This window comes from Hyalella azteca, unplaced genomic scaffold, assembly GCF_000764305.2.
Source record: "Hyalella azteca isolate HAZT.00-mixed unplaced genomic scaffold, Hazt_2.0.2 contig3814, whole genome shotgun sequence".
In the NCBI taxonomy this organism is placed as follows: Eukaryota; Metazoa; Arthropoda; class Malacostraca; order Amphipoda; family Hyalellidae; genus Hyalella; species Hyalella azteca.
The window spans coordinates 222829-241120 of record NW_025934048.1 but is presented as its reverse complement, the minus strand read 5'-3'; the positions used below and the strand labels follow the sequence as shown (position 1 = coordinate 241120).

General features: G+C 39.4%; 1 protein-coding gene across 2 annotated transcripts; it reads right to left on the bottom strand.

The window, feature by feature from the left end:
- On the bottom strand, positions 1-15435 carry LOC108674965 (serine/arginine repetitive matrix protein 2). 2 transcript variants are annotated; one of them, XM_018162951.2, is made up of 11 exons: positions 15161-15435; positions 14505-14947; positions 13495-13650; positions 12839-13015; positions 11378-11671; positions 10808-11034; positions 4075-9212; positions 3827-3885; positions 3384-3512; positions 2051-2201; positions 1-1293 (listed from the first exon to the last, which is right to left on the bottom strand). In XM_018162951.2, exons 1-11 carry the CDS (start codon positions 15309-15311, stop codon positions 1280-1282), a joined length of 6939 nt encoding a protein of 2312 aa, XP_018018440.1. In that variant the 5' UTR covers positions 15312-15435; the 3' UTR covers positions 1-1279. The 2 variants fall into 2 exon arrangements, with proteins under 2 accessions (XP_018018440.1, XP_018018439.1); XM_018162950.2 differs by lacking the exon at positions 1-1293 and having other exon boundaries at positions 1373-2201.
- Between the last annotated feature and the right edge of the window lie 2857 nt (positions 15436-18292).

The window sequence follows — 18292 nt, the reverse complement described above, 5'->3', positions numbered from 1 at the left end:
TAAATTTTAATGGTTTTATTTCATAATTCAATTAGTTCTAGACACGAACATAAGTGTAATCATAGATAAAAAGAATTGAACAGAGGTCAGCTTTTCCTTGTCCTAAGGTTCGAGTAGCTGTCAGTGGCCCCCACCCTCTACTCCTCTCAGCAAGATAATTGCGCTATATGAAAAAAGTACACGTTTGATATATATTTATATAAATTACAATATTCACATGTAGATATCAACAAAATCCCTTAACAAAGACAGCAAACCCATTCAGAAAATTACTGGTTTAATTGTTCATGAGAATTTGATGCATACTATATCTATGATAGCAATACAAATAAAAGTTACATAATATTTACATGCTTCGTTAACCCATGCAAGGTTCGGTTAGAATTCTTTTCTGCTCGAAGTAATAAAAATGATTTTACGTACAGTAACGAATGCCTTGAAATAAATTAGCTGAGTAACACATTTTCTTATCAACCTTATACAAACTCTACCATTATGCAAGTGAAATACGACTGTATTAGAAGAAAATTGAATGGTAGCAAAAACGAATGAAAATTATAATTGTAAAAAATAAGGTAGGTAAAGCAACTGTAACTAATGTAACCTGGTTTTCATATCAGGTCAAGTTCTCACTAATTTTCGCAGCACAAGTAATTCGTGGAGAAAATAAGGTATCAATTCATCAACAAATTAAACTAACTTTACAATTCGATTTTCTGATGAACGGCACTAAATTTAGAAGTTCAATGAAGTTCGTTTAGCGAGGATACCGATAAAATTACTGTACGCAAGTTCATGGCAGAATCAATTACCACTACAACCATCATAAGATAAGTCTCAACGTGAATAAATACTTTAATACTTTTGTAATTACGCAATTGCCGTCTACAATAGCATCAAAAACCAACGGAAGAGATTGATTTTATTTGAATTTTCTATAATAACATTTTCCATTTAAAGTTTCTCTCGTGTACTTTAGTTATTCCGAAATGCGGACACCGCTTTATCCGATGCAAAATATGAATTCATATTAGATTTAGATAATTATCTAAAACACAAACACAAAGCAATTTAATTATCTTCGGTCCAGTATTAAAGAATTCATGTCAAGCACAAACAACTTGGCATCGTTATCTGAAATCGTTTATCGACGGTAAACTTATAAGCACCGAGGACCAATATTGATTGGTATTTACTTATGAAACTAGTCGAGTTAAGGAATATACATAATAGTAAGCATGAGTAGATCAGCCGCAGAAACTTGTGACGTTGGAAGAGTTTAACGAGTCCAATCTGCGTTAGAAGAAAGTACTGTGTTAAAAGGTTAAAAAATAACATTATTATTAACTGAATGAAAAATGAGACTTCATTCTAGGAAGTTTGAAAATATTTTGAGTAACGCATCCGGTAAAATAAATTATGACGCTTCGTTCGACACCAAGAGAGTTATTGACAATAATCAACTAAACTTCCGCGCACTCATCAATTGAAACAAACAAAAATAATATTAATAATAATAATAAATTATAAGCATAAATAAAAACGATATATTAGTGATTTACTCGTTCTTTTCTAGGTGAATTTCCTTCATAGAAGAAAGATGTTCCTACTTGTTGTGCAGTTCGGAAGACAACAAGAATGATTAAGCTTTTCACACACCTAATTGAATTAAATTCATGAAATGAGAACTAAAACAAACTAACTAGAACAATATTATGAAAAAGGCGGCAGTAATAAATAAATATTACGACTTAAGCTTTATTCTCAATAGAGGAAAAGGAAATTAAACTGCTGCCTTTAGCACCGCCGAGAAGTGCAGAGGGAGGCGGGGCATTATCACCCCCACCCCCCGAGTTCAGAAGAGGGGGTAACGAACTCAATGACCCCAACAAGGAAGGAGGCTGACCCATGCTAGTGTTTACATGTAAATTACTACCGGAGATATTACTAACGCTAGGCAAGTTATTATTGAGATTAGGGTTACTATCAGCGTTCGAGGCCTTGCTATTCTTAATAGTAATGCTATTACTAGTTAGAGCGTTAGTAATACTATGAATAGGCGGCGTAGAGACTGCGAAGGCGTTGGGGTGGCCAGGGACGTGTGTCTCTTTCTTACGGTAGTACTTGACCTTCTTGATGTAACCCTCAACAAGCTCGCGGATCTTCGTCGGGTTGATCTCACCCGACCGATTATTGCACACCTGTAACGAACGTAGGTATTCATTACAGTGATCGCATAATACATGGAAGTAAACTAACCTTTACCATGGCGACAATTTCATTTAGTTACGCCTGATATTCACCAAAGCTGACAAAGATATTCAATTGAGCCCAATATTCCCCAAAGTTATATATTAATTTAATTAGACCCGGTATTGCAGAAAGCTGCGAGTATATTCAATCAAGTCTTACATTCCCCAATGTTACAATGCTTTCAGTGCGGTTGCAGAATAACAAATGAAATTTTTTTAAACATTACTGCGAATGCACTGAAATCATAGTAAGATTCCTTGCCAGGTAGAAGAAAATGGACAGTAATAGTAAGTTTTCGAGTGCTTCAAAAAACATAGTATTTATTTGTGCCACATTATGCAATGGAAAGCAACAACAATTCGAATGTTTATAAGCTAATGAAGGATACTTTAGTGAAGTCATCATACAGAAGGGTCGACTAGAGAAAATAATTGTATCAGCATATTATGCAAATGTTGACGAATGTGTATATTTCAAATTAATATTGTCTCTGGTCTTGCGTTCCTGAAAAATCTTATTCAAATAGACAAAATCTTTTTCAATTGGCTACGTATCTCAATTCAAATAGACACCGGCAAGTGATCTTACATAATAGGTAACGATAATTTACACAACCAATTAGTGAAATTCTCTCGTCAACGAAGATCAAAATACTCTGAAACACATTCAAGAATATTGAATATTGAAAGACCGGCTGTTCGTACCTTTTGCATACCCTTCCTCTTGCAAGGAAAGATTTAATTTAATTACACTGGCTATTCGTACCTTCTGCACACACTTCCTCATGCAAGGAAAGATTTAATTTAATTACACTGGCTATTCGTACCGTCTGCACACACTTCCTCATGCAAGAAATGATTTAATTTAATGAGGCTGGCTATTCGTGCCTTCTGCACGCACTTCCTTAGGCAAGAAAAGACTTAGTTTAATTAGACTGGCTGTTCGTACCTTCAGCACACACTTCCCCATGCAAGAAAAGATTAGATACAATTAAACTGGCTGTTCGTACCTTCAGCACACATTTACCCATGCAAAAAAAGACTAGATACAATTAGACTGGCTGTTCGTACCATCTGCACACGCTTCCCCATGCAAGAAAAAATTTAATACATTATTCTGGATATTCGTACCTTCTGCACACACTTCCTCATGATGTCCTTATAGTCGTCTTTGCCGATGGTCTTGCGGTTATAGAATGGCTTGAGGCTGAGCTTGACCTCCTCAACCACCCGGTCTTGGCGCTGCAACTTCTTTAGGAACTGCAAAATGTTCATAGCGCTACAAAAATGCATTGGAAAATTTGTTCCATTGAAGCACACATCAAAGTCGAATATTTTTAAACGAAAAAAAATTGAAATTAATCCTAACAAGTGAAAGTTTCTTTTTTTATCAATAAGAATGCTAATGAACTAAAGTTAAACATATAAAATGACACACAAATTTTAGAAGCATTTTTTTGCCACACAATCAATTACTTCGCATATATAAGTAATGTAAAAAATCACAGTATTAAGCCTTGAAGAGTAAGTTATCAGGTAGAAAAAAAAAAGACTTAGTTGGTGCGAGCCTTCACCTTTTCTTTGACTTGAAGATCGACTGCAGAGTTGGGAATATCTTCGTCCACTCCTTTAACTGAAATGAAGACATCAGGTTTCATAAGTTTCATTGTTTCCAGAAGGTAAATATTCACCGCACTAAACATCACTGCCCATTTAACATTGAAATGTTCACACATTTCGCAACAAAATACGATAAATTACTGTAAGCAAAAATGCCAAAAAATATACCTGGAACATAACACAGTAAAAAATAACGTATTACCTGCACTCTTGAGCTTTGCAAGTTTCACGGCGTTTCTGTGCTTGCTAGATTGATGCCCCGATGAATGTTTCTTACTTCCTCCGCTCCCACCAAAAAGAGTGTCGAATTTGTCAGTAGGGCCACCAGATGATGATGATTTCTTAGAATACTTCTGAGATGATCGATGTTTACGCGGTGATGTGGAGTGAGAAGGAGAGGGTGGCTCAAAAATATCACTAGCGTCTGAGCTAGCAGGAGAAGTGGGCGACGCAGCGTCCAAATCGAAAAGAGAGTTTGATGGCATGCGTGGCAAAGGAAGGCTCAGCAAGCTACCAGGCTGTCCGTTTTGAGCAGGAACTTTGGAAGGTGGAGGCTGTTTGAGATTTGGTTTATCTGGTGGTGGTTTGCTCAAGTCAGGAAGCTGTAAAGGACGTACAGGTTGCATTTGAGCCTGCGCTTGCTGTTGCGATTGTTGATGTTGTTGCATGGCCGCCGCGGCAAGAGCAGCAGGGTAAAGAATATTGGCAACATTTGCTGGTAGGCCAGCAAAGAGCGTCTGTACAGGGTTAAGAGGCTGGGTGTTAGTCGCAGTCGTAAGAGTGGAAGTACTGACGGAAGGAGCTGGCGGCGCAACGACCGGGACGCCAGTAACAGAACTTTTAGTGGCTGGCGGCAAGGAAACAACGGTACTGGACGCCTCCTCTTCAGACGGCGGCGGTGGCTTTTTTGGTTCTGGCGGTCGTTCTTCAGGCTGAGGAGGTTCCATAGGCAGCGGCGGTGGAGGCGTTGAGTTCTGGGTTGCTTTTGAAACTTTGGCGTTCTTGGAAGGAGAGCTTTGAAGTACCTCCATGATCTCGATAGGAGAATTGTTTTGTTGTGAGGTAGGTAAACCACTCTGAGAAGACGATAGTGACTGAACTGAGCACTGTGCCTGAGCTGATTGAGGGGAAGGTTTTGGTGACTGCGGTGTTGCCTGGTCACTGCTGCTAACACGGGCTTCTTGCTGCGGTGAGTGCGACTCCTGTGACTGTGGGGCTGTTGAGTGCGATGGAGATGGAGATTTCGTTGGCTCAAAGGGGTCATAAACATCGGGTTCTGGAGAAGAGTTTGGAGGGGTCCCAGCAGGTGAACATGGGACTCCACTGCCTTCATCTTTGTCTCTGCCCTGCTCCGCACTTTCATCACTCTCGGGGGGAGGACCAGGCGGGGTGTTCGGGCCTCTTCGTTCCTCATCCTCTTCCCCTAGTGGGTTGCTTATGGGCTTCAACGCTGCCTTACTAGAAAGAGTAAACTTGACCCCAGGTTCAGGTGGAGTCTTGGGGCCTGTAGGTCGAGTGGGCGTGGGGACAACTGCGGCTGGGAGACCAAGATCTGGAGGCAGGCGAGTGATGCCCTCGTCTTCCGAGTCTGAGATGAGGATAGGCTCCTGTGGGGGCGGTGTCACCAGGATTACGTCCATGTCGCCCATCTCGGGTGATTTCAAACCGGAATTATCAAGACGCACTCCAGGGATGTCCTCCAAAGCCACTATTGGAATCAATCCAGTTGCAGGACCTCGACTTCTGGGTGACCACATGGGCTCATCTTGAAGAGGAGTATGCTTGCCAGTTGGCGATCTAGAACGTGACCTCGACCAGCAAGTTCGTGCATTGCGTTGGCTAATGGAAGAACCTGGCCTGTTGGTGCTTGCTCGAGGGGGGGCAGCAATGCTGCTGGAAGAAGCCTCCCGTCTTATCCTTTTTGAATTTGGCAAGGAATTATTCTGGAAATTTTGCGGCTGCTGCTGCTTTTCCACTCCATCAACGTCCCTGTTTTTACGTTTACTTCCGTTAGCGGTTCCCGTGACGGTGTTGGTTGTGTTGCCAGAGGTACGAGAAAAGTTAACACTTACCATGATACTGCCGCCCGCCTGATAAACTTCTTTGCTCAATTGTTCATTTCTTTCTCTCTTTCTTTTCTTCTTTTCTCCATCGATTCGTCTATCCTTGCTTTCAATTTCAGGCTTATTACGTACTTTTCTTTCCTTTTCCCGTGTTTCCTCTTTATCGACACGCTTCCTTCCCTTCTCAGGAACAGTTTCCTGCACTGATGGAGGCTGAGGTTTCTTTTTCAATAATTTTTCTTTGGTCTTATCTTTGATCTTAGCTACAGAAGGCGGAGCTGGCACTACTTGTTTTGCAATAACTTTACCAGCTTTTATACTCTGCTTGTTAGCACCCTTCCGCTTTACTGGAGATTTAGACCTGGATAAAGACTTTCTTCTTCTCCGACGTCGTTTATCTGAAGATCTTGAGCGTGAACGCGACACTGAAGAAGAGCTTGAGCTCGAGCTATATGAAGAGCTGGATGAAGATGAGCTGCTCGAAGATGAACTAGATGATGAGGAACTTGAAGAATAACTCCGTCTTCTTTTACGGACAGGTCGTCGGACCCGTGACTCGGCTTTCTTAGGAGACTTGGACCTGCTGCCTCCGCCTCGCTTCGATGGAGATCGCGAGCGTCCATCGGATCTCAGGGCAACGTCTCGTCCAAATTCGTCTTTCTTCTTGCGTTCAGCCTCTTTTTGTGTGATGAGCCGACGGACATTGTACCGTTCCATTTCTTTTCTTTTAGGCTCTTTCTTTCTATCCCATTCTCGCTCCCTCTCCCGATCTTTCTCACGTGTTCTTTCGTCGCCTCGTCTTCCGGACGATTCTCTCCCATCTCTCCTAGCTCTTCTATCAGGAGTTCGTCGCAATCCTCGTCGGTCTCGACTGCCTTCTGACATTCTCTCTCTTTCTCGATTTTTGTCTCGCTCTCTTAACTTCTCTTTACTATGATGTCGTTCATTTCTTTCCCTGTCTGCACTCTTGTCTACACGTCTGCTGCTTCTATGAATACTCTTGTCTCCATCGGTGTCCCGATAATTTCTATCTCTGTTGCTACGTGATATTTTCTTGAATGAAATATCTTTGTCTCGATTTCCTTCTCTTTCATCAGCCTCATCCTTCCCTTTAATCAATTTTTTGCCATCTCTATCTTTTCCTTTAGCTTTTTCATCTTTTGCACCAGAATTATCCTTTGAGCTTGTTTGAGTACCTGCAGCATCTGATAATTTATTCAAATCACGCTCAGGTATAACATTTTCTTTCTCATCACTTTTCTTTTCGTCGGATTTGCTGGCGGAAGAAGCTGGAAAATCGTCCGAAATATCAAGATCTTTACCATCCTCATGGTTTTGTCCACTGACATCGGCACTATTACTGCTCGTCTTGCTGACATCGTTGTCAACATCCAAAGTTTTTTCTTTTTCCTTGGACTTCATAGCGTCATCAACGATTTCTCCTTCTTCATAATCTCCGTCAAACTCTCGCAGAGGCGACGAAACTTCAATAGCGCGTCTCAGGCTCAAGCTGATGCGGGGGCGGTTGTGTGGTAGAGAAGACTGACTTGAACGAGGAGGTTCAACTTCGTTAGGAATCTCACCTTCTTCAATGATATCATTGTCATCAAAACTAAGATCTTCATTATCAGAAATGACTTCAGTTTCTAGCCCTTCTAATCCCAAGTTGGTACTTTGCTGCTGCATTCTGAGATGAGGAGGAGGTTGCAGAGGAGGTACTGACGCAGTCGAGGTCGCTAAAGGCACGCGTCCTCCTAACTTATGCACTACTGGGCCAGGGGCCAATAGCTGTTGAGTAGCGAGGACGGAATAGTCATCACGTGGTTGCAGAACTTCATTAGTACTGCTAGTTACTTCATTGTCCCCTAAATTACTGTCAGACAAAGACAAGCTGCTGGGAGTGTCGGGAGAAGGGCAGTGGAGCTCCGGGGAGTCAGTATCAGAGACAGCTTCTAAGTCAAACTGACCAAGAGAAGCTAAGCTACCGCCATCAGGTTGTGAGGGCATTGGGATGGCATGAACCATATTCATCTCACTGGAACATGCTTCAGTAGTTACATTTTTGTCCCCTTCTACTGTAATTCCACGTTTATTAGTAATATTTTCTCTCGAAAACTGGGCCTCACCTCCACTGCTTACTACACATCTGTAGTCACTGTCAGCACCTAGGGAAGGGCGACCAGAAGTAGGCTGTTCATCTAGATTTTCGTCACTAGAAAATTTTATATTTTTAGCGGCAATCGATTGTTCATCCCAGTTACCATTTCCGTCTTCATTATCACGCGTATGACCAGGACTTCTAGAGGCATAAGCCTGTGATTCATTCTCTACAATATCTTTTTCAACTGACGACTCTCGATCGCCATCGTCAGGCTCATAGTCACTGCACGAGTTCTCTTCAATTTTATTCATCTTCTCGTTTTTGCTGTCCGTTAGCCTTCTACGATCATTTCTAATGGACGGACTATCAGCTTCATCAATTAAAGGAAAAGTGGAGAATCTTTTGTTGTTATCACGATAATTACGATTCCTTCTCTCATCATCATCGTCGTCGTCATCACCAGCACCTCCTAAGCCACCCCCACCAACTGAACTCGAGTTCCCAGATACCCCAAAGGCACTCCCTCCACTAGCTGATGTGGAGTTTCCATTGTTTTTACTAGTTCCTCCGTCGTTGCCAGCACCTGAGCCGGAATTAGAAGACTCACCATTGCCGCCTTTACACTGTTTCCCAGAAGCACTTGTATTGCCAATTATTGTTGGTACAGACTCGGGTATTTTCTTTGTCAAGAGGCTTGAAGACTTCTCATCTTTCGAGGGTCCCGAAGGAAGAATTTCTCTGCGATTCTTACTAATGATGAAATTTCCAGAATGTAGCATATCTTGACTTTGCATGATGGCATCAAGCAGACCAATAGAATTTGAGTTTCCATCTAACTTGGAAAACTTCGAAATTGCTCGCGGTTTTTCAACTTCAATGACTTTTCTCCTGACCAATTCTTTTTTTCTGCTTTTTTCTTCATTCCGGGCCATAGAAGTTTGAATTGCACTATTGATGGAAGCAGCAATGCTGTCTTTAGAAGAAATGCGTTTCTTAGCAGGTTTCAAAGGCCAGCGTCGTACGCTTGCAGCCATCAGAGGCGAGTGCGACATGCGTGCCTTTAGCGACAACGCGCTGGCCACTCCTGCGAGCGGGCCGGCACCTCCAGCACCGGCTTGGGTGGACCGCTTGCCGGGTACTGAAGTGCGGACGTCACAAGGGCTTGGGTCCTCAAGTCTGCAGATATAAATTGCGATTAGATGAATCCCATAGAACCTTGTTACAATATGAATTGTGTACATGGTTTTCAAGTCTGCAGATATAAATTGCAATTAGATGACTCCCTGGATCCATGATAGAATATGAATTGTGTACATGTTTCTCGAGCCCAGAGATACAAATTGCAATTAGATGAATCCCTTAGAACCTTGTTACAATATGAATTGTGTACATGTTTTTCAAGCCCACAGATACAAATTGTAATTAGATGAATCCCTTGGAACCATGTTACAATATGAATTGTGTACACGTTTTTTCAAGCCCACAGATACAAATTGTAATTAGATGAATCCCTTGGAACCATGTTGACATATGAATTGTATACATTTTTTTCAAGCCTGCAAATATAATTTTTGAGTAGATTACTTCATAAAACCAGGCTGATGTGTATAACTGGCCTTCGTTCTTCAAGCGTGCAGAAACAAATTTCAATTAGAGAACTACCTTATGCAATGTTAATATATAATGATAGTCTTTGTTTTTTTTCTCGATTTGGGAAAAGGTCTGTTAGTAGTAGACAATGATTTTGAATATGGTGTCATCATCTTATACTCAAGAAGTTCGCTGGTGTAAGATATCAAAGTTTATTTATATACCAGAGACCTCAAATGATTAAGTAACATCGCCAGGAAATATATACCTAGGCCTGAACCTTCAACCAGCCACGGGAAATGAATAGAAAGGCCATAACCGCTGATTTCTGGCCTTTATAATGTGTCTTCGTGATTGACCATGTACAAATATAATGATTTGATCTTTAGAGTAGAGCCCCTAATTTAGATAAGTTAGATTAAGAATAATGTTATTTTTATTTACTGCTTCTTTAGAGTTAAATTTCTCTAGTTGTCTAATAATTGGTATAACAGTAGGGTCAACAGCTAGAGAAACCAAACTGTAAAGAAGTTGTAAATAAAATGGCATTCCTTTACTCAATATAATTATGAATGTACGACTATTAGAAAGTGAAGATTGTACATCAACCCCTGACCAACTGTAATTGGAAAACAAACGCTACCCTTTAGTTTAAATGACAAAAGTTAAACATTGAATTCAAGTAGCTACATTTAATGCAAGAAAAAATTAAAAGCTGAAAATCAAAGTTGAGAGCTGAACAAAAACGTACCCCGAATAGTCGGAAATAAGAACTGGATCCCAGGAGCGTGAGAGGAGCTACAGCTAAAAAGTTTACAATTAAACAAAAACGTACCCCTGATGGTCGAGATAAGAACTGGATCCTCGGAGCGTGAAAATGGCCACAGCTAAAAAGTCGAGAGCTAAACAAAAGAACGTACCCCGAATAGTCGAGATAAGAACTGAATCCTAGTAGCGTGAGAGGAGCCACGGCCAAAAAGTTGAGAGCTAGCTAAACAAAAACGTACCCCGAATAGTCGAGATAAGAACTGAATCCTAGTAGCGTGAGAGGAGCCACGGCCAAAAAGTTGAGAGCTAGCTAAACAAAAACGTACCCCGAATAGTCGAGATAAGAACTGAATCCTAGTAGCGTGAGAGGAGCCACGGCCAAAAAGTTGAGAGCTAGCTAAACAAAAACGTACCCCGAATAGTCGAGATAAGAACTGGATCCTAGTAGCGTGAGAGGAGCCACGGCCAAAAGAGCAGAAGCAGAGGTACTGCCGGCGCTGGCGACGGTCTTGTCATGGACGTTACGTAGACTGGGTAAGCCGAGCTGGTAACTCTTGCATGGAGCTTTCAGGCCAAGGACTGATGCCAGGCGAGACTTGGGTGTCTCTTTGGGGATCATTTTCTTGCTGGTGCGGCGTTTCTTGAATTTGTTAAAAATATTACTTACGTCATTTAATCAACGTAATATCATATTTTCTATACATCACTAGCTAAACAGAAATCTAGAGAAGCAAATCGTGAAAATTTAAGAAAAAATAAACGTCTACAGAACTGTCATAGCTAAAATAAATTTATGAAACCTGCTCTTTGCTAAAATATAAATAGCATAGCTAAATTACAATTGTTAAATACTCTCGAAGACGTCGAGTAAGAACATTTTGCTCTGCAGGGTTCCCTTTAATCGTTACTGAAACGCCATAAAACAAAGGCAAAGGGGAAAACCTGCTACTTGAATTTTTGGAGAATTACTTCATAAGACTTACAAATTTCTTGCCAGCGGTGCGCCTTTTGGTCCGATACTTGCGTCGTCTCCTGGAAGTTCCCTTCTTTCTTCTCCTGGCGCCTGCAGGTGCTTTTCGTGACGAGCGTTTTCTCCCCACCTTGCGTTTCTTCTTGACAACTTTTGTAGTGGTAGTCGTGACCCTCTTGGTCGAAGTTTTGACCTGTGTTTCAGAGGTGATTGGTACATCATCCTCTGCTGCAAGCAACTCGTCCATTTCATCGTCAGTTTCATCAGACTCGGTGGTTGGGTTGAAGTCACTTTCTTCATTTGATTCCTGCAAAGCATGTAACTAGCACCATGACAAATGCATTATAACATGACTTATAGGCTCAAGTCTCCAATTAACAAAGTTAAACATTAGTCCTAACGAAAATGTTAATACAGCTGTATAGAGTACCAAATATGTTGTAGAAACTATAATAGGTTTAATTGACCACTAAATTTGAGCTGGACTGATACATTGCAGTTTTTCCAATAAACTTAAATCTTATTTTTTCCAACATACAGATAAGTGTGAAGACCAGGCAAATAACATAAGAGGGGCGTTCTGTTCATCATAGATAGCACACTACATTTATATCAAGAGACACCAACTTTGAACTATTTTCGAGCACATTTTTCCAGGAGTACCAAATTCTTCATGATGTGTTGATACTGGGGATACATATATTGAAGTCATTCCTTGTCTTGTGTGGCATAGCGGGAATGTCTAGTCTTCATAGCAGTATGGCAAAGAAGCTCTTCTTTGAATTAACCATTAGCTTTATTGTGACCAGCAGCATAACCCTACACCAAAAATGTTATGAATACCATAGGATGTTTGCAGTAATAAAACAATAAACGAACAAACAGTCATTGTACAAGCTAATTCATGGTAATTTTGCTTCAAGTCGCACGTTACAGCTCTTAAAAATATGACATTAATCTAACAACTTACCTCAATGTCGTCAAAAACAAAGAAGTTCTGGGCTGTGTGTCTGTTGCTGTACATTAATTTAATAGCTTACCTCAATGTCATCAAAAACAAAGAAGTTCTGGGCTGTGCGTCTGTTGCTGTACATTAATTTAACAACTTGCCTTAATGTCATTTAAAACAAAGGAGTTCTGGGCTGTGTGACGCTTCTTGCACATTAGTTGAATAACTTACCTCAATGACATCAAAAACAAAGAAGTTCTGGGCTGTGCGACTGCTTGTTGCGCATTAATTCAACCACTTACCTCAATGTCATTTAAAATAAAAGAGTTCTGGGCTGTGCGACTGCTTGTTGCGCATTAATTCAACAACTGACCTCAATGTCATTTAAAACAAATAAGTTCTGGGCTGTGCGTCTGATTGTTGTACATTAATTGAATTAGGTACTTACCGGCACCGCAATGTCATTTAAAACAAAGGAGTTCTGGGCTGTGCGACTGCTTGTTGCGCATTAATTCAATAACTTACCTCAATGTCATTTAAAATAAAAGAATTGTGGGCTGTGCGTCGGCTTGTTGTGTGTTGGGACCGTGTGATCCGTGACCGCGTGATGCGAGCTCTCACCACTTCAGACGCCCGCGTCCTCGGGATCAGTCTGCCTCCAGCCCTAGGTTGCTGAGAACGAACATCTGCTGCAGTTTCACCCTGAAATGCAGGAAGTTTTCATCAGTTGGGCCTGAATCAGATGGGAAAACTATTATCTATACATTCAAACTGTATATTCAGCTTTTTTATACAATTTTGCGATTTTCAAGTTATATATTACCATTTATTACCTGAATGCAATATGGCAAATATACCTACTGTGAGGACAATCTGTTTTGGCCATTCAGAACTATCCACATTTGAAGTACCATAACTGAAAAATCATCTCAACCACAGGGAAATGAAATAAATTATTAAAGTATGGTTGTCTTTACTCTTTATTCAATTTCACACTAAACCCAAGAAGTGACCAACATCATCACTATTAATATCAACTATTACCGGTACTATTCATCTCACTATCAATGTCAAGAATATAAAAATCGTCTCAACCACAGGAAAATGAAATAAATTAATAAAGTTGAGTGGTCATTACTGCTAATTCAATTTGACAACACCACATCCCAGAAGTGACTAACCTCGTCACTATTGTTGCTAGCAGGGGAACATGTGGGGCAGAACCACTCGTGTACAGGCACAGCTCGTAGAGAAGGCTGGAGACATGACATGTGGTAGCCGAGATCACAGCCATCACACAGCAACAGCTCAGCCTCACGATCACCACGCTGGCACACCTGCAATAAAAAATGCTTGATTTTGTTCACATGGCCTTGAGTGAAGCTCATTATGATAAGAATTACGATTCTGAGACATTTGTATGAAATAGAAAATGCATGGTTTTGTTTCATTGACCTTGAGTGAAGCCCATTGTGATAAGAATTAGGATTCTGGGTCATTTGTATGAAATAGAAAATGCATGGTTTTGTTTCATTGACATTGAGTGAAGCCCATTGTGATAAGAATTAGGATTCTGAGTCATTTGTATGAAATAGAAAATGCATGGTTTTGTTTCATTGACATTGAGTGAAGCTCATTATGATAAGAATTAAGATTCTGAGACATTTGTATGAAATAGAAAATGCATGGTTTTGTTTAATTGACCTTGAGTGAAGCCCATTATGATAAGAATTAAGATTCTGAGACATTTGTATGAAATAGAAAATGCATGGTTTTGTTTCATTGACATTGAGTGAAGCTCATTGTGATAAGAATTAGGATTCTGAGTCATTTGTATGTTAAAGAAAATGCATGGTTATGGTAACATGGCCTTGAGTGAAGCTCATTGTGATAAGAATTAGGATTCTGAGTCATTTGTATGCAATAGAAAATGCATGGTTTTGGTAACATGGCCACGAGTGAAGCCCATTATGATAAGAATTAGGATTCAGAGTCATTTGTATGCAATAGAAAATGCATGGTTTTGTTAACGTGGCCTTGGGTGATGTAAAATTTGATACAAATTAGGATTCAAAGTCATTTGTATCAAATTCTGAAAATGAGTGGAAACACAATTAAAATGGACACACTAACAGCTTAAGCATATGTAACTAAATTATAATTGAAAATCAATTAATTAATTAACAGATACCTCACAGCGGGTAAAATCCTCGTCTTCAGGTGGTATATCACTTGGCTCAGCCTCTGCTACCTCTTCAGTTCTTATTACTGGGCCACCCAGTCTTCTTCGTACTAGAATTTTGACAAAGCTAATTCTATCTTGAGGACAAGAATTGTTGTTCTTTGCCCATTCAAGGATGCAGTCAAGGCAAAATGCATGGTTGCAGTTTTCAGGAGATCCAATAAGTCCCATTGACATCCCAAGGCAGATGGCACAAGGGTCTTTGCTTGAAGATGAAGCATCATCTGATTGTGTATCGTCACTGGTGACTGATCCATGGTCATCATCCGAACTGCTGATCACTCGTTTAGTGTTCTTCTTGCCTCTTATCTCCAAATCAGATCCTTCTGCTCCACTATTAATTTCATCACCTTCTTCTTGAGTTTCTTCATCACTTTCATCTTCTTCTGAATCTGGAATACAAAGCAAGTTTAACTGCATGTATTTATTTAGTTTCATAATTAATTGAAAATTGAAATGCTTAAAATGAATTGAAAGAAGCCAAAGGGAGAAAATATGTCTAAGGGAATACTCATGAAAATGCTTACATATACAATAGAAAATACAAATATACACTAACATTATGAATAGACAGACAATTTGAACAAGTAATCGTTTCCACTCACCATCAGATGAATCTGAGTTGTCAGAAAACTCATCTGGCCTGATGACATTTCCAGAGAAAGTTGATTTGGGATGCTCCATCTCATCATCAGAGCAATCAGACAAGGTGCTGAGAAGAGGCATCCCAAGTTCTCTGATGTCTTCAAAACCCATACCTAACAAAACTAGCCACACACAACTTGAGCAGCTCCATTGAATAAAAATTCTAGATCATGAAATGAAGCAGATTGAGATCATGATTACATCCTGTGGTGTAACTTGCTGACATGAAATTTTATTGTAGCTCAAATCAAACCTAAAAATCGGAACACATCTTAGCGATTTCAAGACAATTTGTATGTAATCAATAACCATGTTGAATAACCACTTGTATTAACAATACCTATTGGAAGCCACTAAGCATCACCAGATCATGTAAAGAATTCAGCAATTCACTTTAGTGGGCAACAAATTATGTACAGTAATAATAGTCTCAAGCCAAAATTATTTTAAAAATGTCTCCTTTCAAATTGTACTATTCTCAAAGCATTCTGTACATTTTGGCACTTTCTCTGTAGAAACTGGAAAGCACTAATACCTCAAGTAAAAATGCTTGCCAAAGCTAAACTTTTTACAGATGGCAATCAACACCCAAGAAAAAATAAATAACTTATTATGACCACAAATGTTTTTTTAGTGGGCAAATATTTAAAAGATCTTTGGCAACAGATCAGCATCAAAATACGTATGTATGTATCTCCAGAAGATTTTGCATTCTTGCCGCCAACACATTTCTGTTTAAATACAAATTTACATATATATTTTAGCAAGAAATCTTGAAGATTTAGATCATTCTTGTGCCAAGTGACACCATACAAAAAGATCATTGAGAGAGTTTTATGTAGAGCAACCAAATTAATACCAGGTTTGAATGATCCCTAGTATGAAGAGACTTGAGCAGATGTAAAAACCAAGTATGATGTACAGAAGAGTGAGAGGTGATACGATTGAGTGGTACAAATACACACACAATATTAATAAGTCGGATAACAGTATACTCAAACTGGGAAAGCAATGTTGCAATACAACTCTTTGTCAAAAGTTTTTCACCCAGCGTGTGGTGGAGAGATGGAACAAACTGCCAGCACAGGTGGCAGAAACTCCCACCACTTTTGCGTGTGTGGAAACTCCCAACACATTTAAGGCTGGTAGTCAGAATCAGCCTAGATGAGGTAAGACAGGACCGAAATCACTAACAAGCCCGTAGCATCTATACCATGAATAATTAAAAAATCCTAAACCTATCACAAGGTGTATCTATGCAATGGGCTTCTAAGCTACAACTCTGACATTTTGTATCTAACATAGTTTTCTGTACAGATTAAAAAAAGTGAGCTGGTCCCATCTTACCCCATTGGGGTAAGATGGGACCAGGCTGGGGTAAGAAAGGATCAACTGGTAATTCTTATGTTACAAGGTTTTTAATAAAAGTACAAATCTGATATTCAATATTATCCATCTAGAAACACATTATTTGATTAAACAACCACTTGTTACTGTTTTGTGTTGCGGGAAGTCAACTATAATATCAGTCAAATTGGAGTTTTTGTCACGAGAAAACTTTGTTAAGCCTAATAAAGGTGGGTTGGCTTTGGTTCATTGTAGAGCACTGCTAAATGCGTCCTGTATATTCCATTACCTAGTGTCATTGTCTGAAAAATTTTTCAAATTGGTAATAAAACCAATGGATAATAACTTAAGTTTCAGACATCATGTGTTTTCTTGTTAACTGCATTTGTGGTGCACTTCTTCAAACATAGCTCATGCCCTCTCACAGAGTTGTGATCATAATTATTTTTCATGTTTCACACAATGATTTTCCCCCAGCCAATCTTGCACATAGTTCTGCAGGTCAATAATGGGAAGTGACATCCCTATTTTCTCCATCCCTTTGATGCAATTTAAAATAGTGCACTAAATTTCTCTAGTTAAAAGAGCTAACAAGTTATAATCAAGTTTGAGCCAAAGATAAAAATTTTGACCAAATTTCTCCATGTACTGAATGCACAATAATATAATCGTTTAAAAACTATTTTTGATAAACTGTAGGGTAATAGAGGACCATTTGTGGAGTAAGACAGGACCATTTGTGGGGTAAGATAGGACCACTTGTGGAGTAAAACAGGATCATTTAGTGGTCCTGTCTTACCCATGTCTGGTACCATAAAATGGGGTAACTTAGACCGGCGGGGTAACTTAGACCACTTTTCGTTTTTTGAACAAAAACCCCCACAACTCATTTTTTTGTTCCTGGTCACCATTTATATATAAATAGCTGGGTAAACATGGAAAAATCCATATTGCCATCTCATTTATGAGTGGAGTAAAGTCCAGCCTAATTTGTGAAGAAACTCATAGGGAAGAGGCGAGCCTGTTCGAAACCTCACGGTTCTCAATCAGAGCCTTAAGAATGGACTGGATAGTGTTATGCCAGAATTTGTGTACAGTGTAGACAAGCCTCCCACCTTTCTCAGATCTGATCAAAAGATCATTAGTCAGTATAGACAAAAAGACAGGTAGCTATGAGGCGCCAGAGGTGGCCAAAAGATTTCAGTAATAAAGAGAAAAAAAATAAAATCATGGTAACTTTTTAGTTCTCAATATCACAAGAAAGGCTTTTTTAAAGTAGAGTAATATTCTTTTCTCAACTACTGCTACTGGAATGCTTCTGAAATGGTCAAAATTTCAACATGAAATAGAAAAGATTATTCAAGACAAAACATTATTTACAAAGCAGAGCCTTTTTAGACTATTTATTTGTTATTTCAAAAACTAGAATAGAAAGTAGACTGGTAAAGTATCAAAGATTAGATACCACTCATACCAGCATTATCACTTAGATTTATAAATATAAAGTTAAATTTTATACTAGATAATCTAGATTAGATCATTAGAGTGCTAACTTTTTTCAGGATGTTGCATAAGAAAATTGTTGAGCTTTTTTTCTTTTGATTGCTGTGAAAATGTTTAATTGAACTTTTTGTTAACCTGTGAGTGTGAACTTTTAATTTTTTGATGCTAGTAAAAGAGCTTCTATGCAGCAAGTGTGACTGTGTGACCAATTTAAAGGTCGTGATTGGAGGTCACCAATCACC